Here is a 25,626-nt window from a genome sequence, read left to right as displayed (position 1 = left end):
ACCACTGCGACAAACTCTCTGAAGCGAACTCAAAAGATTCCTTGATTAGGAGTGCCAGCAGCCCTGGCAAAAAATTTCTTTTCCAGGCTGACAAGTTTGTCCAGTAGGAAGGTGAATAGTTGTCTGCCACATCTATTCATCTCTGCCCCCTGCCTTTTATCCCCAGAGCTAGGGTGGGGCTTGACTAACAGCGGTGGCTCTTCCTTCCCAAGGATCAGCCCATATATTTCCACTGCTCTCCTCTCCTCTGCTTTCTGTGCATCCGTGCATCAGGCACTGGACACAGCTGTTCTTCCTTTTCCTCATCAGCTACTTCCAGACCTGGGGGCTGTGGACTCTCCCTCTGAGGGCTGACAGATGGCTCAGGCTCCGCCTCTGACTCTCTGCCAGCGCCATTCTCTCTTCCCCCTCGGAGCTTTAAGGTTGCCTCGATGCTGACCCTGACTCCCACGCCTCCTCCTCCTCTGATTTGGCTGCTGGAGGGGCTGGTGGCCGGCAGGCCACAACACACGATAAATACGGTAGCCCTTGATTTATAACAGTTCATTTAATGACCGTTTGTTTTGTCCCCTCCCAACCACAGTCAAAAAGACACGCGAGCTGACTATCTTTGCCAGCAATTTACTCCGACAACAGATAACAGTTCTGGCAACGAACCTGTGATTGCCTGCCAAGTTCTCCTCAGACCTGCGTAATTCTTTCCTTTTGCTGCGCACGCATCACTCGGCATCGCTGCCTTGCATCTAAACACAATTGATTCTCCTCAGCTGGCTCTTGGAGCTCTGCCAGGGAGGAGGAGGAAGGGTTGGGGGAAAGAGGCCTCGTCATCTCCTCCTCCTCCACCTGGCCTGCCTCTGGGACCTGGAGCGGAGCCAGAGAGGAAGATTCTGCAGAGGGAAGCCCTGTCGGCTCTTCCCCCTCACTCTCTGAGTCACTCTCAGCCAGGAGGCCCGGCTCGGGGAGTGCAGCAGACACAAACACTGTTACAATGGCACCAAAAAAAGTGACCTATAACCATGTTTCACACTTACGACCCTTGAAGCATCCCCATGGTCATGTGATTTACGTTTGGATGTTGACAAACTGACTCACATTTATGAGGGTCGCAGTGTCCCCAGGTCCTTTTGATCAGGTCATTGAGCCAGTGCTGTTTCCGTGGTCACGTGGCCAAATTCACCAAAATTTAGAGTGAATACATAAAACAGCTATTTTTTGTGGCCCGAACACACCCACTTAGGATACGTCGTTTTCATATTATATATTTCATAATCATTTCAAGGAAAACAAGTGCAAAACTAGCATTTTATACATTTTATATTTTATACAAGATGCTAGTTTTCCCCAGCAGGCGGAAAAAAATAATAATCACAGGATGGTTGTTGGCTTTTACCTTCCTTGCCACCTCTGCTAATAAAAATGTTTTTCCGGTACACGGCCCTCCATAGACGATCAGAGGATTAATGTGGCCCATTTTCTTCGGCAGGAGGTATTTCCGCATGATAGTTCTGGCCTCACATCTATATTCGTAGAAGGAAGAGTAGGTTCTACACAGAGAGGTGTGTTGCAGGATCTCGTCATAAATCCAGTCCGTCTCTATGTCGAAATTCTGTTGGACTGTTGCTTGGATGATGTCGATCATGTCTTCGTAGAACTGTTTGCCGAGACCTTCGATGTAGTGGCTCTCCACCTCTTGGGTGTAACCGTACTTGATGTCACAATGGGTGACGGAAGTGTAGACTCTCAAGTTGGACGAAGCCACAATGGTAGGTACAAATTCGTCCCTGAGTCGGATGAGTTTCTCAAGCGCTTCTGGATCCCTCAGAAACTTCCCGCCTCCGCAAAGCACGTCCATGTATTTCTCCATCTCGGGAGACTTCACAAAACGTTCGATGTTAGCAATCTTCCGGATATAGCAGACGCACTTCTTTAAGAAAGCTGGGGTTTGTTTTCCTAAGGCAAAATCGAATTCGTCTTCGATAGCTGAGAAGAAGAAGAAGAGAGAGAGAGAGAGGGAAAAAAGAGAACATCAAGATTGTGGAGAATAAAGTGAAATCTGCTGTGCACGGAATCCAATTTTACTAGGCCGCATCAAGGGTGTTTTTTTTTTTCAAAAGGCAACTAGACTTTCTTGGTTTTTCTTTGAAGACGTTTCGCTTCTCATCCAAGAAGCTTTTTCAGCTCTGACCAGATGGTGGGGAAGTTCCTGAGATTGGTTGGGGAATTCTGGGAGTTGAAGTCCACCTACCTTAAAGTTCCTGAGATTGGTTGGGGGAATTCTGGGAGTTGAAGTCCACCCGCCTTAAAGTTCCTGAGATTGGTTGGGGGAATTCTTGGAGTTGAAGTCCACCCACTTTAAAGTTCCTGAGATTGGTTGGGGGAATTCTGGGAGTTGAAGTCCGCCCGCCTTAAAGTTCCTGAGATTGGTTGGGGGAATTCTGGGAGTTGAAGTCCGCCCGCCTTAAAGTTCCTGAGATTGGTTGGGGGAATTCTGGGAGTTGAAGTCCGCCCGCCTTAAAGTTCCTGAGATTGGTTGGGGGAATTCTGGGAGTTGAAGTCCGCCCGCCTTAAAGTTCCTGAGATTGGTTGGGGATATTCTGGGAGTTGAAGTCCACCCATTTTAAAGTTCTTTAGATTCATTGGGGGGGAATTCTGGGAGCTGCTGTCCATCCATCTTAAATGTCTATGGAGATTCTCCATCATCCAGGTCATGGTTGTCCCAAAGGTGCTTTTTCAAGAGGCAACTGGACTTTTTTAGTTTTTCTTTGAAGATGTTTCTCTTCTCATCCAAGATGCATCTTCAGCTCTATCCGGATGGTGGAGAACGGAAGGATTTATATTCCTTGCAGACAAACTGGTCATTTGCATTCTTTTTAGCAAGTCATTGAGGCCATCTGGAGGTTTAATCCGTGTCCTCAGGGTCACCTGAGTAGTGCAAATGAGTGTGGCGCCTCCTTGGAACTGCTGAAAGGACTAGATTGGAGATAGATGACAGCTGAAGAAGCTTCTTGGATGAGAAGTCTTCAGAGAAAAACCAGGAAGTTGCCTCTTGAAAAAGCACCTTTGGGACAACCATGACCTGGATGACTGAGAATCTCCATAGACATTTAGCTATACAGTACAGAGCTGAAGAAGCTCCTTGGATGGGAAGCAAAACGTCTTCAAAGAATAGCAAGGAAGTCCAGTTGCCTATAGAAAAAGCACCTTTGAGACAACCATGACCTGGATGACTCAGAATCTCCATAGACATTTAGGCCGTATCAAACTCTATTAAGCTTCTCTAATTGTTTTCCCACATTCTATTCTTGGGGCCAGGAAGATAAAGCTAGTTATGCTCTATACAGGTAGTCCTCGACTTACAACCGTTCATTTAGCGACCGTTCAAACAGCACGGGAGAAAGTGACTTATGATCGTTCGTCACACTTTGCCGGTTCGGCGAACTAGATAAAATTTCCGCTACCGGTTCACTTGAACCAGTCCAAACCGGCTGAATACCACCTCTGCTTACGACCGTTGCAACATTTCCATGGTCACGTGATCAAAACTCAAATGCTTGGCGACTGATTTGTGTTTATGTCCGTGTGTGTGTGTGTCACGTGATTGACCTTCAGTGACCTTCCGACAAGCGAAATCAATGGGGAAGCCCGATTCACTCAACCACCATGTTAGCAGCTTAACAACTGCAGTGTTCTGTCCCCCCTCGCGTGTCTGCCAAATGACTTTGTTATCTCCCTTGATGCCGATGAGTCACCCAGGAACAAACAGTACTTCAGCTCTAGTTAAGCAGTTGATTTGCCTGCTACGAAGAGGCATAGCAGCCCTCGCTGGTTTTATATCCTGTGGAGTGTGGCTCCATGACTCAGCACTTCCTAAGCCTGCCCCACCCCTGCTTCTGTTGTTCCTGCCACTCCTGCCTACAAAATCTAGGGTCCAGCCAGGCCTGATTGCCATCAGCTGGGTCTGGAGGCGTGGCCTGGTGGGGAAAGAGTCAGGGGACGGAGGCCTCGTTATCTCCTCCATCTGGCCTGCCTCTGGCTCCTGGAGCTGAGCCAGGGAAGCCGGTGCTCCCGAGGTAAGTCCTGATGGCCCTTCCCCCTCACTTTCCAAGTCACTTTCTGGCAGGGGCCCCGGCTCAGGGGGCGCAGACACAACATGCAGTGGTTCGCTTAGCAACGGTGGCAGGGAAAGTCGCACGACGGGGAAAAACTCACTTTAACAAACGCCCAACTCAGCCCTCATCAGAACTGAGGCTGTCATCAGAACTGAGGAAGCTTCTTGGGATAAGAAGCGAAACCTCTTCAAAGAAAAACTAGAAAGTCCAGTGGCCTCTTGTAAAAATATATATATATATATATAAAAAGCACCATGGGGATGGCTTCTATTGTGGTCGTAAGTCGAGGACTACCTCTACAGTGCCTTTTCTATCTCTTCATCATTTCCGGAGTGGGGTGAAGAGACATAATTTAGGAACAATGATTCCTGCGATGGAGAATCGCACACCATTATTTAGTGGCTACGATTCAGATGAAAGGAACTTTTTTTTTTTTTTTTGCACCATACTTCCCTGATCGGGTGCTATCCTATCTCAGCTAAATATCTCGTCTACGCACTGTGTGCCTGGATTTCAATGTTTACCAGAGGAAAGATAGCGTTTTGCTTGACTGTGTCTCATTTTCCCCTTTTCATACAGTATCTTCACGGCTGTCTTAAACATCACCTTAATTTCTTCTGATATCTCCTGCCATTTGCTCTCACTGACAGGGTTGCAGGAGGCTTCCATCTTTAAAGCAACGAAAACACAAGGGGGGAAAAAAAAAAAAGGAAAAAGGAAGAGAAAAAAAAGAAAAGAAAGAAAAGAAAGAAAAGAAGGAAAGATCAGTGCCAGGGTTTAGACAATCATACCTCCCACCGTCCCGTGCGCTCTCACAGAGAGGGTCTCCTCAGGGTGCCGTCAGCGAGGCAATGTCGTCTGGCGACGCCCAGGGGAAGGGCCTTCTCTGTGGGGGCTCCCACCCTCTGGAACGATCTACCCCCCGGACTTCGTCAGCTCTCGGACCTACGGACCTTCCATGGGCTTAAAACATACCTATTTAATTGTGCAGGACTGAGCTAGTTTTTAAATTTTAGGTTTTAAACTGGGTTTTATTTTTATATTTTTAACTTTTAATTTGACGGGCGTTAGAATAAGTTTTTTAAATGTTTTTATATTGTATCTATATTGTATCTATATTGTATTTATTTGTTTTAATGCCTGTAAACCGCCCTGAGTCCCTTGGGAGATAGGGCGGTATATAAATACGATTAAATAAATAAATAAATAAATAAATAAATAAATAAATAAATAAATAAATCGCATAAAACAGGCTCTCAATAAAATGAACTCGGCGGGTTTTATGTATTTAATACAGGGGTGTCAAACTCAAGGTCCGTGGGTTGGATCTAGCCTGCAGGGTGCTTAAATCCGGCCCGTGGGGCCTCGGCTGGCCAAAACGGGCCGGAGGGGAGCTGCGTGTGCCCTGCCCCTCCGCGACCCGTTTTTGGCCTCCCCGGCCTCTAGCAATACTCTGCCCACCCTAGCCATGTAGTTGTGTTAAAGTGAAGCTAACCTTTAGACGACCCCAACTGTTTTGGAGGGAAACTTAGAATGTTTTTATTTGGGTGGGCTTTTTCTAGTTTTAGGATTGGTTTAAGGCCCTGTGGGCCTAGAGCAGTGGATGGCTAACCTTTTCGCCGTTGCGTGCCAAAAGCGTGGGGAGTGTGGGGGGAGTCACAGGCGCGTGTGCCCACATCCATAATTCAACACACCTTGCCTTCCCACTCATGCGCACGTGAGACCCCCCGACACTGCCTCCCGCTTTTGGCACGCAATGGCACGGTGGGTCTGGTAGGCCCGTTTTTTTTGCCCTCCCCAGGCTCCTAGAAAGGCTCTGGAGCCTGGGGAGGGTGAAAACAGCCTTCCTCATCCCCCTGGAGGCCCTCCAGAGGTCAAAAACGGCCTGTTTCCCGACTTCCGGTGGAACCGGAAGGCCTAAAACTCAGCTGGCCAGCATGCACATGCGCACTGGAGCTGAGCTAGGGCAACACTCTCGTGCCCACCGATATGGCTCAGTGTGCCACGTGTGGCACACATGCCATAGGTTCGCCATCATGGGCCTAGAGTATAAATAACAGGCATTTGCCTGCAGTTCCATTTTTGCGTCAATAAACACCGTTGCAGCTATACTGGTCTGGTTCTTGCCTACTGCAGCCCACTACACACATCACACACACACACACACACACACACACACACACACACACACACCCCGGCCCTCCGAGTTCAAACACAACCCTGATGCGGCCCTCAATGAAATTGAATTTGACACCCCTGGTTTAATATGTGTTTATTGAATTTATTCGCCACCCTTCTGCTTTAGGCAAAAAAACCCCACAAAATCCTTCAGGAACGATATGCGCAACTCCATTCCTCTGTAAACAACAAAATATCTTATCCCACTAGACTTGAAATCCTGGAAAACTTGGAATTCCGTCGCCTTCGACAAGACCTAAGTTTAACTCATAGAATCATCTATTGTAATGTCCTTCCTGTCAAAGACTACTTCAGCTTTAATTGCAATAATACAAGGGCAACCAATAGATTTAAACTTAATGTCAACCGCTTTAATCTAGATTGCAGAAAATATGACTTCTGTAACAGAATCATCAGTGCTTGGAATACTTTACCTGACTCTGTGGTCTCTTCTCATAATCCTAAAAGCTTTAACCAAAAACTTTCTACTATTGACCTCACCCCATTCCTAAGAGGACCATAAGGGGCGTGCATAAGCGCACAAACGTGCCTACCGTTCCTGTCCTATTGTTTTTCTTTTCTTCTTCCTATATATATATATATATATATATGCTTATACCTTTATATACTATATAACCTTTCTGTGTGATAGTTACATATATTGTTGTGACAAAATAAATAAATAAAATAAATAAATAAAACTCCAAAGGAAGAAATATTTATTTTTAAGCAGGGTGCGTATAATTCAGGATACGTGAGCCGTATTAAGAAAACTGCTCTCAAGATCGACCAATCAGAACAGAGCTGGAAGGGACCATGGAGGTCTTCTAGTCCAACCCCCTGTTCAAGCACGCGACCCTATACCGTTTCGGACAAGTGGCTGTTCAGTCTCTTCTTAAAAACCTCCAAGGATGGAGTACCCAAAACTTCTGACGGCAAGCTGATATAAGTGATTAGTCCACTGTAAGATAAATGAGCAATATTAAGATAAGTGTTCTCAATGCAGCCAAGATTGGATAACCATTTGTCTGAAGTGGTGTAGGGTTTTCCGCCTAAGCAGGGGACTGCTCCAAGGTCCGTTCCAACTCTTGTTATTCTCTTCTATTTTTCACCCTTATGACCATTGCATCACCCCCATGGCCATGTAATTTACATTCGGAGACCTGACGGACCCATATTTACGACGGTATCCCTGTCCCGTGACCACCTTCCGTGACCTTCTGGCAAGCCAAGTCAATGGGGAAGCCAGATTGGCTTACCAACCGTGTTCCTCAGTTAACCACTGCAGCGATTCGCTTCTCAAACGTGGCAAGAAAAGTCGGGAAACGGGGCAAAACTCACTGAACCAATTTCTCGCTTAGCAACCTAAATTCTGGTTCTCCATGGTGGTCGTACGTTGAGGACTACCTGTGTTAGAATATGAATGTCTGGTGTGCACGCACCATAGTTTATTGTACCTAAGAAGAAAATTGAACATTTCGAGTCAATTTCCCATAGAAAAATTCAACTTTGAATCTAGGGTGTGTACACTACTTTTCCTGCCCCATCTGTTTCCTTTTCTGAAATATTGTCTCCATGGCAACCATCAGCGGGCGGGGGGGGGACACATGGTTTTGCACAAACTCCTAATGATGGAAAGTATCCATGGCAACTCTCCCATGCTGTTATTTCCTCCTCAGCTCTCTCCCCACTTCCTCAGGTCTGATAACTTGAAGGACTTCGAAACATAAAACAAGAAACTTGGATGGGCAGGTGAAGGAATGAGTAGTTTCACTAAGCAAAGTACGTCCAGCCTATTGAAGAGATGGATTAGGGAGGACGTGATGATGTTCTTCCAGTACTTGTGGGGCAGTTGACTTATTCCCCAAAGCACCGGTCAAGTGCTTTGGTCAAGAAGTCATGGGTGGACCCTTGTTAAGGAGACAAGCAACCTAGAACTAAGGAGAAATTTCCTGGTGGTGAGACAATTAATCAATGGAAGAGCGTCCTTCCTTGAGCTATGGGTGCTCCATCATTGGAGGTTTTCAAAAACAGAAGGGGACAACTCGTGATGGCCAAATTGCCACAGGTTATTTCATCGTGGCCAACCAACAGGTTATGAGCCATTTCATCGTGGCCAACCAACCTTGGCCATCTTGCTATGGTCTTATAGTGCCCAACTCACTGTGAGGCAGCTTGCCAAGGCCAACTCACCATACAGAGAGGGCCTCCTCCTGATATCATCAACCAAACAATGTCGGCTGGCGACCTCTAGGGGGAGGGCCTTCTCTGTGGGGGCTCCCGCCCTCTGGAACGAGCTGCCTCTGGGGCTTCATCAACTCCCTGACCTCCGGACCTTCCGCTGCCTGTGTTTTTTTGACCTTATTTCCATTGTCAAAAATGGAAATGTTGAAGGAACAGTAGTGAATAACACTAATCATCTTGAGTTATCACACATGGAATTGTCCATGGTGAGCTTGTCCTGGGGCAAGTTGGTTACAGAAAGATGGCAACTGCAGGTTGGCCGTGGAACAATGGCTGCGGTGAGTTGGTCATGGAATAATGGCTGCGGTGAGTTGGTCATGGAACAATGGCTGTGGTGAGTTGGTCATGGAATAATGGCTGCGGTGAGTTGGTCATAGAACAATGGCTGCGGTGAGTTGGTCATGGAATAATGGCTGTGGTGAGTTGGTCATGGAACAATGGCTGCGGTGAGTTGGTCATGGAATAATGGCTGTGGTGAGTTGGTCATGGAACAATGGCTGCGGTGAGTTGGTCATGGAACAATGGCTGTGGTGAGTTGGTCATGGAACAATGGCTGCCGTGAGTTGGTCATGGAATAATGGCTGCGGTGAGTTGGTCATAGAACAATGGCTGCGGTGAGTTGGTCATGGAATAATGGCTGTGGTGAGTTGGTCATGGAACAATGGCTGCGGTGAGTTGGTCATGGAATAATGGCTGTGGTGAGTTGGTCATGGAACAATGGCTGCGGTGAGTTGGTCATGGAACAATGGCTGCAGTGAGCTGGTCATGGAACAATGGCTGCGGTGAGTTGGTCATGGAACAATGGCTGCGGTTAGCTGGTCATGGAACAATGGCTGTGGTGAGCTGGCCATGGAACAATGGCTGCGTTGAGTTGGTCATGGAACAATGGCTGCGGTGAGCTGGTCATGGAACAATGGCTGTGGTGAGTTGGTCATGGAATAATGGCTGCGGTGAGCTGGTCATGGAACAATGGCTGCGTTGAGTTGGTCATGGAACAATGGTTGCGGTGAGCTGGTCATGGAACAATGGCTGCGGTGAGCTGGTCATGGAACAATGGCTGCATTGAGTTGGTCATGGAACAATGCCTGCGGTGAGTTGGTCATGGAACAATGGCTGTGTTGTGTCTGTGCCTCCCCCCTCGAGCCGAGCCTCCTGCCAGAAAGTGACTTGGAGCTGGGCCTCCTGCCAGAAAGTGACTTGGAGCCAGGTCTCCTGCCAGAAAGTGACTTGGAAAGTGAAGGGGAAAGGCCGTCAGGACTTACCTCAGGAGCCAGAAGCAGGCCAGGTGGAAGAGATAATGAGGCCTCCTTCCCCTGACTCTTTCCCCCCCCAGGCCATGCCTTCACACCCAGCTGATGGCAATCAGGCTTGGTTGGACCCTAGGTTTCGTAGGCAGGAGAAGAGGGAACAAAAGAAGCAGGGGTGGGACAGGCCTAGGAAGTGCTGAGTCATGGAGCCACACCCCACACGATATAAAGGTAGCAAGAGCTGCTGTGCCTCTTCGTAGCAGGCAAATCGACTGATTAACGAAGAGCTGAAGTTTGTTCCTGGGTGACTCATCGGCGTCGAGGGAGATAACAGAGACACTTGGCAGACGCTTGCTATTCTGCTGCCAGAGCTGATAGTGCCAGCTAATTAAGCCATCACTTGGACAGAGGCGAAGGGGGGACAGGCTGCAGTGAGTTGGTCATGGAACAATGGCTGCATTGAGTTGGTCATGGAACAATGGCTGCGTTGAGTTGGTTGTGGAACAATGGCTGCAGTGAGTTGGTCATGACGAGATGGCTATGGCGACTTGATCGTACCGAGATGGCTGGGACAAGATGGCTGTGGAAAATTGGCCATGGTGAATTGTCTTAGATCCTTTCAAAAAATATTTGACTGGTATAGGGTCTCCTGCTTTAAACAGGGGGCTGGATTAGAAGACCTCTTGAGGCTCCTTCCAGCCCTAGAATTCTATGTGTGGGATTTTAGGCCTGAAAAAGTGTAAATTCTCTTGGATGCATGCCTGAGTTTCTAAGAAGTCCTGAGATTTAGCCAGGAACTTCCTAGATCAGTGGTGAAATCCAATTTTTTTTTACTACTGGTTCTGTGGGCGTGTCTTGGTGGGCGTGGTGTGGCTTGGTGGCCGTGTCTTGGTGGGTGTGGCAGGGGAAGGATACTGTAAAATCTCCATTCCCACTCCACTCCAGGGGAAGGATACTGCAAAATCCCCATTCCCACTCCACTCTGGGGCCAGCCGAACTACTCAAAATTTCTGCTAGCGGTTCTCCAGAACCTGTCAGAACCTGCTGGATTTCACCTCTGAACAAGATCCTTTCTGATAACCCAATGCTTTAGTGAGCCTTAGCTAAACCAGGTCAACCCAATTACAAGCCATCTACTCTTGCATCAACGGAAAAGTACAGCAGCAAAAACGATTTTTCTTCCTTATAGTTGACCAACCATCTACAGGATTTCACCTGAAGAGGTCTTCCGTTTGAAATACAAAGACGGTTGTTAGCAGATGATATTAAAATCACTTTCTCAATGAGCTCAATCACCCCTGGAATGTATTGGTCTTCAGAAAGCAACCTAAGTAAAGAACTCTGAACAGATCTGAGATTATATTGTATCCAAACTCCAGAACTGAAGAGTGGGACAATTTATCCCTTTAATGACCCGTTCGACTCCTGATTGTCAAGAAGAAGGTTGAGTAGAATTGGTTCTATTTCTGTCTGCATTAGCGGCCCTTGCCTGCTTAGAAGTGGATTATTACAAACTGTTTTATTACATTTATCGGTTGATACACATACATCCAGTGGTGGGATTCAAATAATTTAACAAGTGGTTCTCTGCCCTAATGACTGGTTGGGTGAGCGTGGCCATGGTGTGTGACAGGCAGCAGTCGGCCTTCTGCATCCCCCTGGGAACAAAAACGGGCCACGGGGGGTGGGGGGTGGAAAGAGGACATGCCGGCCTCCTGCACCCCGTTTTGGACCTAGTAGGCCTCCCTGTACTTTCCTGGGAGCCAAAATGGGGTGCTTGGGGACTCCTAGAAGGGGCGGGGCAGGGCAGGGCCAGCCATCAATTTAACTATCGGTTCACCTGAACTGGCTCAAATTGGCTGAATCCCACCACTGCATGCATCTCCATAAACCAGTGCTGCTCTTGAACATTTTATGTATTTTAGATATACCCGCAGCACTGTACAAGAAAGAAGGGCAGAATCTGGGGGCGGAGAGAAAAGAGGAATCAGCCTACACTCCTTACATAGCCACAAGCGAACTAAGTCCAATTCCTCCTGAATTCCTTTGACTCTTATCTAACTTATCTAACTCAAAGGCGCTCACTTTTGAGACGATTCCTGCTCCTGTCCATTTCATTGGAGCTTCAAGTGTGGACCTGATCTTTCACGCCTGACAAGCATCGTCTTGATTATTTAATAGAAAGAGAAAAATAGAGAGAGGAGGAGAGAAAAATAAATTCAGGAAAGGCATGTGAAAGTTAAGGTAGATTAGCCATGGAATCGATGCTTTGCATTCGAGCTACAAAAATGTAAGACCTTGATTTCACTTAAACAATCTTGATTTCCTGAAGGATTTTCTGTTTATTGGGATTCCTACTTAGAGGAAGAACAAATGTGTAGTTTTATGTATGAAGATGCTCATCCTGCAGATACTGTGGATCGACATCAACAGGGAGCGAAGCATAAAACGGAGTGCTCGCACCAAAGGTGGGTTTCAGCAGATTCTGACCAGTTCTGGAGAACCGGTAAGTGGAAATTTTGAGTAGTTCGGAGAACCGGTAGTAAAAATTCTGACTGGCCCGCCCCCATCTATTCTCTGTCTCCCAAGTCCCAGCTGATCGGGAGGAAATGGGGATTTTGCAGTATCCTTCCCCTGCCACACCCACCAAGCCATGCCACGCCCACGGAACTGGTAGTAAAAAAAATTGAAACCCACCACTGGCTCAAACATTCAGCAATCTGGACAATGTAACTCACAAATTAGATTCATATTTACTGTAATGGATATCAGTTTGTCATGGCTTCAGTGAAGGTATCTTGGGAACTTTGGTGAGCTGCTGAGATTTTGAGGTCAGATATTTTTTTTTTAGCTTTTTCAGAGAACTACAATTCTCAGAAGAAACGTCAGGCGCGAAAGTCCAGGTCCACAAGCGAAGATCTAATTAAGCTGATTTATTGCTAAACAGCCTGTGATCTTCTCAAGCAAAAAGTAAGAATCAACAGAATTCAAGGGGATGTTGGTCTTAGTGTGCTTGTGGCTATGTAGAGATTCTAGGCTAATCCCTCTTTTGACTCCGCCCGCAATTCCTTGCCCTGCAAAAAGAGAAATTTCCTAAATCAGGGGTGTCAAACTCAAGGCCTGGGGCCCTGGATGTGACCCACGTGGTACTTAGTTCTCGCCCTTGGGGCTGCCCTGGAAACAGCAAAGGACCAGTCCACGGTGCCTCTGCCAGCAAAAATGGAGCTCACGAGAGTTGTGTGTGGCTCTGCTGAGTGCCGTTTTCACTGGCAGAGGGTTGCAAGAGGCTGTTCCAGCTGAAAACGGAGCTCACGAGCCTGTTTTTGCTGTGTTGTGCCTCGTCCTCCCTCCTCTCCTCAGCCGGGCCCCTCCTGTCTCCTCCTGGGCCTGCTATCAGATTTGGAGTCTGATAATGAAGATGAACGGCCTGTCATGCCTCCAGCCCCCAGCCCTGGCCCCATGGCCGGACAGGATGTCAGGAATGAACAAACAAACCGCACTCCTACAGTGTGTGAGCAGGGAGCCAGCCACGTGCTGGAATTACCGGCAGCAGATCCAGCGGAAGAGAATTCACAGTGGGAGGATCCTTGCTTCCGGAGATCTGAGTGGTGACATCAGCAGAAGGAAGGGAGGGGCAGGCCTGGATAAGTGCTGAGTCATGGAGCCACACCCCACAGCCTATATAAAGGACCAGCTTGAGTCAAGCAACTTTGAGTCAAGCAAAGTCTCATTTAGTTTGCTGAAGTCACAACTTGGATTCCCGCCTGCCCTGAGAAATCTGAAAGGAATTTGGCAAAGCTGCAGAAGCTTCGTGGCCACGCTTGATACGGACTTCCTAGACCATCGGAGGGGGAGGGGGACACGATACGCTGGCAGAAATCTAGGGCCACCACAGGTGCCCCCCAACACAGGTGATGTCATGCCAGCCATGCCCACCCTCCCCCTCCCGCTGAGGTCAAACACAACCCCGGTGCAGCCCTCAATGAAATCGAGTTTGACCCTCCTGACCTAAACCAACGCCACGTGAAGAAGTTTTACCATATTGGGATTGCTCTTCAGAATGTCAGGTTTCGGTTTGAGGTAATAAGTTGGGGGCACCGCGTTCTCATCCCGGCAGTAGCACTCTTCCAAAATCTTGGTTTCCAGTTTGGCCTCAATCGCCGCATCCAGAATCATTTCGAATTCTGAGGATTCCACTTCGCCTGGGATTCGGATGCTTCCATACTTTTCTCCCAGAAGACCCTGTTGTGCAGACAACACAGAACAACGTTCAGGAACAAATGCTGAAGATGTTGTCCACAAAAGCTTAGACAACCACTTTCCTTTTTTTCCAAGAGGTTAATAGGCCCAATGACAAAACAAGAACAAATTGAAACGGTGCAAACTTCATTTTCCTAGTCACAACAATGTAGAGAAATGGAAACTAGGCCCCATTAAAACACAGCTCTTGGGGAGAATGAGTGTGAGAGTGTTGTGGTCCGTCAGCAGCCTATGGAGCTGTCAATGAAGTCAGATAGTGATGAGGCTGAGGTGAGGCCAGGGCCATCGGGGAGTGAGGTACGGACTCCTCTGCCTCACTACTATCAGAGACTGATAGTAGTGAGGCAGAGGAACAGGAGGAGCCTGTTCCTAATGCATGCATGAGAAGAGCTGCCAGAAGGCAAGAGCAGCTCAAGCAGAGAGGACAACTCGGGAGTAAGGCCAAGAGATGATTGGCCCCTCCCATAAGGCTTAAAACAGACCAGCACCGGTGTTTCAGTTTTGCCAGAAAACAATGTTGTAGCTGCGTCTTCTGCTCCGTCTTCTGCTTTGTGTACGTCTTTGTTTTTGTGGCTTCTGGAGATTTCCCAGGTAGGGCCTTTGGCAGTTTGCCTAATTGGACTAAGGTTTGTGAGATAACTGAGGAATTTGTGTTGGGAGGCATTTGTTTTACTTTGAGTTGAACGACGCTGGGAATGAAGTAATTCCCAGCTGTTCGAATAAAGTTTGTTTTTCCACGGATTAAGTTTATTACTACCTACTTGGGCCTGGGTCACAACGGAGAGAGACAGGTAGACTCCGATTTACGACCACAATTGAGCCCAGAATTTCTGTCGTTAAGTGAGACATTTGTTAAGTGAGCTTGTAATCCATTTTATAACCTTTCTCACCATACTTGTTAAGTGAATCACGGCAGTTAAGTTAATAACAGGGTTGTTAACTTCGACTTTGCTTGTCAGAAGGTCACAAAAGGGGACCTGGGACACTGCAACCGTCATAAATACGGGTCAGTTGCCAAGCGCTGGAATTTTGATCACACAACATGGGATGCTGCAATGGTTGTAAGCGTGAAAAACAGTCATGAGTCAGATTTAACAGATTAACAGAGCTGGAAGGGACCTTGTAGATCATCTAGTCTAACCCCCTGCCCAAGCAGGAGACCCTAATTTTTTTCCATGCCGTTCTAACTTTGAACGGTCACTGAATGAACTGTTGTACTTGTATTCTACAGCAAAATTTATTTTCATCTGATTTAACCTCCTTTCAATTTCTAATTGAGGGATGCAAGTCAAAGAGAATTAACTCTTGCTTTTCCAAGCTGCCAGCTGTAATGCAAGGGAATCACGCAGCTCAAAGTAGCATTTTTATTAATGTCTCCTTTTGTTTGCAATGGATTTTAATCAGGGGGGTGAAATCTAAAAATTTTCCCTACTGGGTCTTTGGGCGTGGCTTAATTGGTGGGCGTGGCCTGGTGGTCAGGTGATTGGATGGGCATGGCCAATAATAATAAATGATAAACATATTAAGCATACAAAACTTGGGAGCGCAGCGGTCTACCTTCTTTAAAAATAGAGGCACTGGTCTACTAATTGCCTTTTTTTGGGAGGCACCGGTCTACCTTCTTTAAAAATTGAGGCACCAGTCTTCTAGCTGCCTACAGTGCTGATCAACTGTAGTGCGGCCCTTTGAAGCACCGCGGCAGTCATTTAAGGCCGTTTGCAGCTATATCACCACTGAGAGCTTCAGGGACAGAGAAGAGGAACAGCGAGGCGTGGGCGGTGGAGGGGGGGCAGGGATTTTTGCTACCAGTTCTCCGAACTACCCGCCCCCATTGCTACCGGATCGCGCAATACGGTCCGAACCGGGAACATTTCACCCCTGATCTTAATATTCCCACCTAACACATCCTAATTGAAAGCAATGTTAAAAACATTAAACACTATGTACAAAAACATATTCCTGGGCCTGGAAAACTAGTTTTTGAGATTCAGCCAGCAGATGGCATTATTTCACCTAATAATTTGATTTTTTTTTTTTAAAAAAATGCCGTATTTACAGTAATGGAAAATTAGAATATATGATTATTTATACCAGCAGGTGTGAGACCTAATATGCTGAACAGCTGTTTGGATCAATAATTACATACCTTTATACGTTCTTAATATAACACACCATCTGATTTATGGATGTGAAAAAACGATTTCTTTTTTTTTTTTTTACAAGTTTGTGACCTATGAATTCCATTTTTCTTCTAGAAAAATATAGAATACAGGGCAAAAGGCAAAAACATTAATTTGTCCAGGACCTCATATTTGAGCAAGGATTAAAAAATGGATAAGAATTGAAGCACTAAAAAAGAGAAGAGATGACGGGTAAAAAAATTACCTTTTAAATATTAATCTAGTTTATTATAAGCTACAGAGGCAGAAATAAAATTAAATAGGGGAAATATTAAAACATAAACTGTTTACAGAATGAATAAAAATAATACATTAGAAGTTTACAGATGTTGGGTATTTTTAAATGTATATTTAAACAATGTAAGAGATTATATAAATATGATTAATGTGATCGAGATAATTAATAATGTTAAAGTGAATTGGATCAACATGAATGATATCTAATTAAATTTTTTCATACTGTTACTGTGAATTGGATTAATATGAAAAAAAATGGATAAGAATTGAAGTACTAAAGAGGAGATGTATAAATAATATAATATAAATTTGATAAATGTGATAGAGATTATTAACGTTAGCGTGAATTGGATCAGTATAAATGAAACTTAGTTAAATTTGTTCACATATAATAGAGAAATGTTTAGATAGAACAAGAAAGATATAGATGAAGGTAGAGATAAAGATGAGGAGTTCGGCATTTTTTGAATATGTATGTTTGAACAATATAATGAAGATTACTTAAATTTAAGAAATCACTAATATTGTTATTGTGAGTTGGATTAATATGAATGATACCCAGAACCAATTCTGTTCACACAATATAAATGAATAATTTAAAAATAATAATAATAAAAAATATATTACGGATATTTGAGCAAGGATCTGAACCCAAATTCCAATGTATTACCTTTTGACGTATCTCTGAATTATATCTCTCAAAATTACATTGAGCAACAACAAAGGACAGCCAACCATTATATTTGGTTTTTAAAAATAATAAAAAAACTTTTTTTTTAACAACGTTCACTTCTGAAAATATATAAAATTCATTAGCCAAATGTGGCAAGTAATTAGACTTTAGCTGTGAATGAATAGGACGATCTTGAATCCCTCGTCTTAATATTCAATCTATCTTGGGTGATTTATTTTATTCCCAAACATTTAAGTGGGATGAATATTTTATTATTTAGAGCAGTATCTAGTGTGACATTTAGCACTTTATAAATAGAGCTGACTGTTTTACAGAAATCCGATTCTGCAGGTTTCAGGTTTTGAAGGTTTTTCTCTCTTTTTTTTTTACTTTTGGTCCTCAAAAAACGGTTTGGTTATGTAGTGTCTCTTTAAAGTGGTGTGCATAGTTAAATTGTACAGTAATTGCATAGTTGAACGTCTGTAGAGATTCTTAGTCACTCAGATCATGATTATCCCACAACACAACTCCTTTCAGCAGTTCCAAGAAAGCTCCACACCCATTTGCACTACTCAGGTGATCCTGAGGACATAGATAAATCTCCAAGTGGCCTCAACAACTTGCTAAAAGGATGCAAGTGACCAGCTGTCTGCAAGGAATATCAATCCTTCCATTCCCCACCAACCATAAAATGGACAGCTAACATCAAAAATGTCATCAAAAAAACCACAACAAAGAATGTTCTTTCTGTGCCAACTCAGAAAGCTCAAACTGCCCAAGGAGCTGCTGATCCAGTTCTACAGAGGAATGATTGAGTCTGTCATCTGCACCTCTATAACTGTCTGGTTTGGTTCTGCAACCCAACAAGACAGACAAAGACTTCAGAGGATCATTAGAACGGCAGAAAAAACCATGGCTACCAACCTGCCTTCCATTGAGGACCTGTATACTGCACGAGTCAAAAAGAGGGCTGTGAAAATCTCTACAGACCCCTCGCATCCTGGACATAAACTGTTTCAACTCCTACCCTCAAAATGATGCTATAGAGCACTGCACACCAGAACAACTAGACACAAGAAGAGTTTTCTCCCGAACGCTATCACTCTGTTAAACAAATAATTCCCTCAACACTGTCAAACTAGTTACTAAGTCTGCATTACTATTAATCTTCTCATCGTTCCCACCGCCCATCTTCTTCCACTTATGACTGTAACTTTGTTGCTCGTATCCTTACGATTTATACTGTAATTGATTGTTTCCTGATTGCTTAATTGTACCTTATGACCATCATTAAGTGTTGTAAGTGTTGTACCTTGATGAAGGTATCTTTTCTTTTATGTACACTGAGTGCGTATGCACCAAAGACAAATTCCTTGTGTGTCCAATCACACTTGGCCAATAAAAAGTGCTATTCTATTCTATTCTATTCTATTCTATTCTATTCTATTCTATTCTATTCTATTCTATTCTATTCTATTCTATTCTATTCTATTCTATTCTATCCTGTCAGAGCTGAAGAAGCTTCTGGGATGAGAAGTAAAACGTCTTCAAAGAAAAACAAGAAAGTTAGTTTACTCCGCAATTCTTTCTACTAGGAATAATTATGGACTGTACAGCTATAGAGACTAAATTGATTTTGAACTTAATAACAGCTGCAAGACTTTTGATTGCTCAATATTGGAAGAAAGAAGAATTACCTACAATTGAAGAATGGACACTCAAAGTATCAAATCTGGCAGAAATGGCAAAAATCTCTGCTTACTTGAAAGACTATACACAAGAAAAATATATTTTAGAATGGAAAATGTGGATTGATTATATTCAAAATAAGTATCAGATAAAAAAAATATCAAATAGCATATGAGTAAATTCAGGAAATATTTTGTATCAGATATATTTCTGAAGGAGAGGGGAATTGAGAGTGTGATTAAGTGTGGAGTGACTAGAGATTATAATTTAGGAATTATTTTGGATTATGATTGTTAGTTTTGATACCCTGCATTTTGTTCTGGGAAGTCGGGGTGGGGGTGGGGGTAAGGGGAGGGAATTGGGGGTGGAGGCTAGAGATGGAGTGATGGTTAATGTACAGGGATTATTGAAGATGTATAAATATAATTAATGTAGGGTCGGGTCTACCCAGTTACCATTTTAGAATGGTGGGGAGGGAGAAAAGAGAGAGTAGGAGGTAGGAAAGAGGAGAAGAGGAAGGAAGAGGGGAAGAGGGAGAAGGAAGGTGTAGGGTGGAGGGAGGAGAGGATGCAGATAAGAGAAGGAGAGGAAGGTTAGGAAGGTAGAAGAGGGAAGAGTGTTAAAAAGGGGGATGGTGACTGGGCAAGCCCGACTAATTGTATATAACTGTACATTGGATGAATTGTTTGACATGATTGTAAAAATAAAAAATTTTTATGAAAAAAAGAAAAACAATAGTCACCTCTTGAAAAAGCACCTTTGGGACTCATGACCTCATGAGCATTCTTCAGGGAAAGAGTTGTTCAATGGTCTTAACTGACTGCTAATTATCTTGCAATTAAATCTCGTTTGCGCTCATGTCTCACTTACTTCAGCAAATCGCAAACTGTGCTAAAGAGGCTGGTTACCATAGTATCATCTTCATAATATCAGTTCAGTCAGACCGGAAGAAAGGTCTCGGATGAGAAGGGAAACATCTTCAAGCAAAAACCAAAGAAAGTCCAGCTGTCTCTTGAAAAAGCACCTTTGGGACAACCATGCCTTGGATGACTGAGAATCTCCACAGCTCAAGGGTGTCAAACTCGATTTCATCGAGGGCCACATCAGCATTGTATTTGACTTTGGGATGTGTGTGTGTGTGTGTGAGGGGGGCCGGGTGTGCGTGTGGCCGGGGTGTGCGTGGTCAGGTCAACGTCGCTCGAGTTCCATTTTTGGCTGTGACGGCCTCCTGCAACCCTCTGCCAGCAAAAATGGAGCTCGGGAGGGCCGTCCACAGCTCTCGTGAGCTCAGTTTTCGGCTGCAAAACCCTCTGGGAAACTCTCTGTGGCCCTCCCGAGTTCTGTTTTCACTAGCAGAGGCACCGTGGGCCACTCCTTCGCTGTTTCCAGGGCAGCCCTGAACTAATAAACCCGCAGGCTGGATCCCTGGGCCTTGAGTTCGACACCCTTGCCATAGAAAGTTCATGTATACTTCCACAATATATCAATATACTTTAGAATAGAATGGGAATTTTATTGGCCAAGTGTGATTGGACACACAAGGAATTTGTCTTGGTGCATATGCTCTCAGTGTACATAAAAGAAAAGATAGACCATCAATTGTGTTGTAAATGTTGTACCTTGATGAACGTATCTTTTCTTTTATGTACACTGAGAGCAGATGCACCAAGACAAATTCCTTGTGTGTCCAATCACACTTGGCCAATAAAAATTCTATTCTATTCTATTCTATTCTATTCACATGATGGCTAGGGAATTCTGGAGGTTGAAATCCACATAACATAAAGTTATCAAAGTTCTCCTGCCCTCAGCTATTATGGAGACTGAATTGATGGGATAGCCCTTCAAGTATTGGGCGATGCCATCATGTCTTTTTTTTTTTAATTTTGTCACACCAGTATACACAAACATAATATATAAGCAAAAGTAGGCAACCACTATATTAATTTGATATAATGAAAGGGAACAATAGGACAGGAACAGTAGACACTTTTGTGCTCTTATGCACGCCCCTTATAGTCCTCTTAGGAATGGGGTGAGGTCAATAAGCTGGAATGAGCTGCCTCCGGGGTTACGTCTACTCCCTGACCTCCGGACCTTTCGCCGCGAGCTGAAGATCTTTTTGTTCCATCGCGCAGGGCTAGCTTAAAGTAGTTTTTAAATGGGGGTTTTATTGTATTATTGTTTTAGTCTTTTGGGCCAAAATTGAATTAGTCTTTTATAAGTGTTTTTAACTTTTGTGATGTGTGTATTTATCTGGCTGTGAACCACCCTGAGTCCTTCGGGAGAAGGGCGGTATCGAAATTAATTAATTAATTAAATAAATAAATAAATAAATAAATAAATATTAGAAGTTTTTGGTTGAAGTTTTTGGGATTTTGAAAAGAGTCCACAGAGTCAGGTAGTGCGTTCCAAGCGTTAACAACTCTGTTACAGAAGTCATATTTTCTGCAATCAAGATTGAAGCAGTTAACATTAAGTTTGAATCTATTGTTTGCTCTTGTATTATTGCGATTGAAGCTGAAGTAGTCTTTAACAGGAAGGACATTGCAATAGATGATTCTGTGTGTTAAACACAGGTCTTGTCGGAGTCGGCGGAGTTCTGAGTTTTCTAATCCCAGGATTTCAAGTCTGGTGGGGTAAGGTATTTTGTTGTTTTCAGAGGAGCGGAGAACTCTTCTTGTAAAATATTTCTGGACGCGTTCGTGTATTAACGTCAGAGATGTGGTATGGGTTCCAGACAGGTGAGCTGTATTCAAGAATAGATCTAGCAAATGTTTTGTATGCTCTGGTTAATAGTGTAGAGTTTTTGGAAAAGAAGCTGCGTAAAATTAGGTTTACAACTCTTTCTGTCCTTTGTTACTCTAAACATCCTATTTCCCTCAGCCATTAATTGTACGATGTGGTCTCCAGACCTTCTAGCATCCATGTTGTTCTCTGCATTCTTTCTAGGGCCTCAGTATCTTTTTTTTTTTTTTTTGCATTGTGGTAACCAAAACTGGAGACAATTTTCCAAATATGACCTCACTAGCATAGCGTACAGTGGTATTATCACTTCTCATTATCTTGATACAATCAAGATCAAGTGAGGCACTAATACCATTCTATAAAGCCTTAGTAAGACTACACCTAAAATAATGCATCCAGTTTTGGTCACCACACTACAAAAAAGATGTTGAGATTCTAGAAAGAGTGCAGAGAAGAGCAACCAAGATGATGAGGGGACTGGAGGCTAAAACATATGAAGAACGGTTGCAGGAACTGGGCACGGCTAGTGTAATGTATTACTGTAAGTTTTGGCGGGAGTTTTAGGCGGGAAGTATCTCGCTTCTGATTGGATGCAGCCTCTGGCTGAAGTGTATATAAGGAGAGGTTTTTCTCCAGAAGTTTGGCTGGGTCACACTATATTAAAGAGCTGTTGTCACTAACCTGGTCTCCTGCCTCGTCAATACCCATACTTAACATTGGCGACGAGGATGGGATCTTGAGGCAGAGCACCAGAACAGAGCTGAACTCACTACGAGAATCAAACCCAGCAAGGTGATAGCGAATGCAGCGATGACCGGCTACACGCCACCCACTCCGTTTGACCCTGCCCAGGAGACATGGGGAATATATATGACCCGTTTCGAAAGTTTCCTGGAGGCAAACGAGCTACAGGGAGTCTCCGACAACCGCAAACGGGCTTACTTCATAAGCCACTGTGGGTCCGCAGTCATCGCCGTCGCAGAAGCCTAGCGGAGCCAACACCGCTACACTCCGTGTCGTGGCAGACCCTTCAGACCCTCCTGAAGAATCACTCGCACCAGCCCGTCCAAATCGTTCGGCAGTGCGAGTTTGGGGAGCGCAGGCAACAAGAAGGCGAGTCTATCAGCGACTACATGGCAGCCCTGAGACAAGCCTCCAAGCATTGCAGTACCGCGATCTGGACGAAGAGCTGCTGGAACAACTTATACGGGGGTCAGAGACATCCGTTTGAGGAGACGGTTGCTAGCCAAGAGCAACCTGACATTGGCAAACGCTCTGGACGAAGCCAGAGCCCATGAGATGTCAACCATGCAGCAGACACCTTACAAAGCGACTCACGCCGATGGCGGGCGCAAAGCGAGCACAGTCCACCACGAAGAAACCTATCGTGAGTCAACCAGCGAAGAGGAGGAAGAAGTCCACTACACGGAAAATCGACAAGGAAGACCCGGAGGAATGCGGAAGTTGCGGGCGACATCAGCGCCAAAGATGTAAGTTCAGGGCGCCATTTGCGGCGGTGTGAAAGGAAGGGGCACCTGGCTCAAGTCTGCCGAGCACCCCAACCTTCCCGCCGAAAATTCAAATCGGCCAATCAGAGCGGCTCTGAGTCAGAGATGCAAACCCCACATTCCCGCCGAAATTTCAAACCAGCCAATCAGAGCGCGAGATCGGCGAGGCGACCCGCGATTGGCCAGGAAAGAAAGAGCGCGAAGTCAAACCGAATGACTGTTACCATAGACCACGCAGCTACCCGCATCGAAGAAAAGATCTTCACAAACCCGACAATTGAAGGCGTACCGTGCCGACTGGAAGTAGACACAGGATCAGCTATCACAATCATGTCCTGGGACACTTTTGTGAAAGCCTTGCCGCACATCGCAGCGCAAGCTACAGAAACAACGGCTCCGGGTGCAGGATTACCAGGGCAACCGCATCCCTGTTCGAGGACAACGACCGTCGAGGTCAAGTACGGGACATACGAAAAGACCCTGCCCATCACGTTAGTCGAGGAACCTTGCCAAGCTTGCTGGGGTTAGACTGGTTCAGGCGTTGGGAATGGGGTGACTGGCGTCCACCGGAGCGGATGCAACCTGCAAAACGCCCTAATGGAGGAATTCGCAGACGTATTCGAGGACCGTTTAGGCAAGTACAAGGGACCCCTATCTCCTTCAATTTAGACCCCAAATAGCTCCCATTAGGTTAAAGGCAAGGAGGGTTCCTTTGCACTCAAACCTAAAATCGACAAAGAGTTAGATAAATTAGTCAGCCAGGGATACTAGTGCCAGTTGACCATGCCAAATGGGAGACGCCAATCGTCACCCTATAAAACCAGGCGGGTCCATAAGAATTTGCGCTGATTACAAGGCTACCTTGAACAAAGCATTGCAAAAGCGCCTACCCAGTTCAGTAGTGCAACACTTATTGCACTCACTAGGGCACGGACAAGTTTTCGCCAAATTAGACTTGGCACAAGCGTACCAACAGCTACCCGTAGATGCTAGCACAGCTGAAGCCCAGACCATTATAACGCACGGGTGCCTTTAAGTGCACCCGGTTACAGTTCGGGTGAGTGTGGCCCGGGCTATTCAAAATTTGATGGGCGGCTCCTACAAGGGTTACCGGAGTCGTACCCTATTTCGATGATGTGTTGGTATCAGGGAAGATTTAAGAGAACTGGGGAAGCGGTTAAGGAAAGTTTTGGCAATTTTAGGTCGGCAGGATTAAAAGTCAAAGCAAGCAAGTGTCAGATAGGGTCGAATCTGTTGAATTTTTGGGCTATAGAATAGACAAAAGGATTCACCCACTGAGAGCAAAGTCAAGCGATAAAGAGAGCCCCAGCACCCAAAAACAAGACAGAACTCCAGGCTTTCCTGGGTCTGGTAAACTTTACGCCGTGTTTTTAAAGACAAGGCAACCGTTGCTGAACCGCTGCATAAGTTGCTTGGAAAAACACTGCTTGGTCGTGGGGAAGTCAGAGAATAGGGCATTTGAGGCAGTAAAAGTTTGCTATCAAGCGATAGCCTGTTAATACAATACAACAACAGACTGCCGTTAGTATTGGTTTGTGATCGTCCCCTATGGAGTAGGAGCTGTACTTAGCCACAGACTCCCAAACGGCACTGAAGCCCCTATAGCGTTCTATTCACGAACGATGTCCCGGCTGAGAGGAATTACAGCCAGCTAGATAGGAGGCTCTCGCAATAGTGTCAGGGTGAAAAATTTCACGAATACGTTTTGGGAGAGACTTTGAAATTATCACTGACCACAGACCGCTATTGGGATTACTGGCTGGCGACCGCCCAACGCCAGTGGCACTATCACCCGGCTGACCAGATGGACTATTTTCTGGCCGCCTACTCTTACAAACTGCAGCATCGACCTGGAAAGGAGCTGGGGCATGCGGACGCATTGAGCAGATGCCCATTGCCGGGAAATCGAGGACCCTACTCCGGGCACCCCGTTCTACTAATTGACTCTTGGGACTCTGGCCCAGTCACATCGCAGGAAGTGGCTCGGCCTCCTACCGGGACATTGTTTTAAGAACTGTAATCGGTTGGGTTCAAGGGATGGCCCGCTGGCGCGACCGTTTTAGAGAGTTTGTAAAGAAAAGAGGGAATTGTCTGTGCAAGGGGTGCCTGCTCTGGGGGATAGGGTGGTAGTTCCAGAGAAGCTGAGAAAAAGTCCTGGAACTACTGCATGAGGGTCACCCAGGAATTGTAAGGATGAAGGGCTAGCCAGGAGCTATGTTTGGTGGCCCCTAATGGACAGGAAATCGGTGACAGGGTTGGCCGATGCCAGGTATGTCAGGAATCCAGACCACTACCACCCACGGCCCCAGTGTTGGAGTGGGAGAAACCCCAAGGCCCTTGGTCCCGCATACACATTGATTTTGCCGCCCTTCCACGGCCAAACATTTCTAATTGTGGTGGATGCATTCTCCAAATGGCTGGAGATCGTCTTAATGAAATCCACAACCGCGGGAGCTGTCATTGCAGCACTAAAACACCTTTTCGCCACGCACGGGCTACCGGACACCCTCGTGTCCGATAACGGCCCACCGT

The 25,626-nt window shown here is 45.5% G+C and overlaps 1 protein-coding gene across 1 annotated transcript in view; it reads right to left on the bottom strand.

The window, feature by feature from the left end:
- NWD2 (NACHT and WD repeat domain containing 2) overlaps positions 1-25,626 on the bottom strand; it is a 97,186-nt gene that overhangs the window by 4,278 nt on the left and 67,282 nt on the right. The window contains exons 4-6 of the mRNA XM_058193916.1: positions 13,817-14,020; positions 4,634-4,778; positions 1,391-1,980 (exon numbers count right to left, since the gene is read on the bottom strand). Coding sequence (XP_058049899.1) covers positions 1,391-1,980; positions 4,634-4,778; positions 13,817-14,020 — 939 coding nt within the window. The remainder of the gene's footprint in view (positions 1-1,390; positions 1,981-4,633; positions 4,779-13,816; positions 14,021-25,626) is intronic.

This window comes from Ahaetulla prasina, chromosome 8 (genome assembly GCF_028640845.1).
Source record: "Ahaetulla prasina isolate Xishuangbanna chromosome 8, ASM2864084v1, whole genome shotgun sequence".
NCBI lineage: Eukaryota > Metazoa > Chordata > Lepidosauria > Squamata > Colubridae > Ahaetulla > Ahaetulla prasina.
The sequence above is the reverse complement of the archived record's forward strand: the minus strand, read 5'-3'. Positions and strand labels throughout refer to the sequence as shown.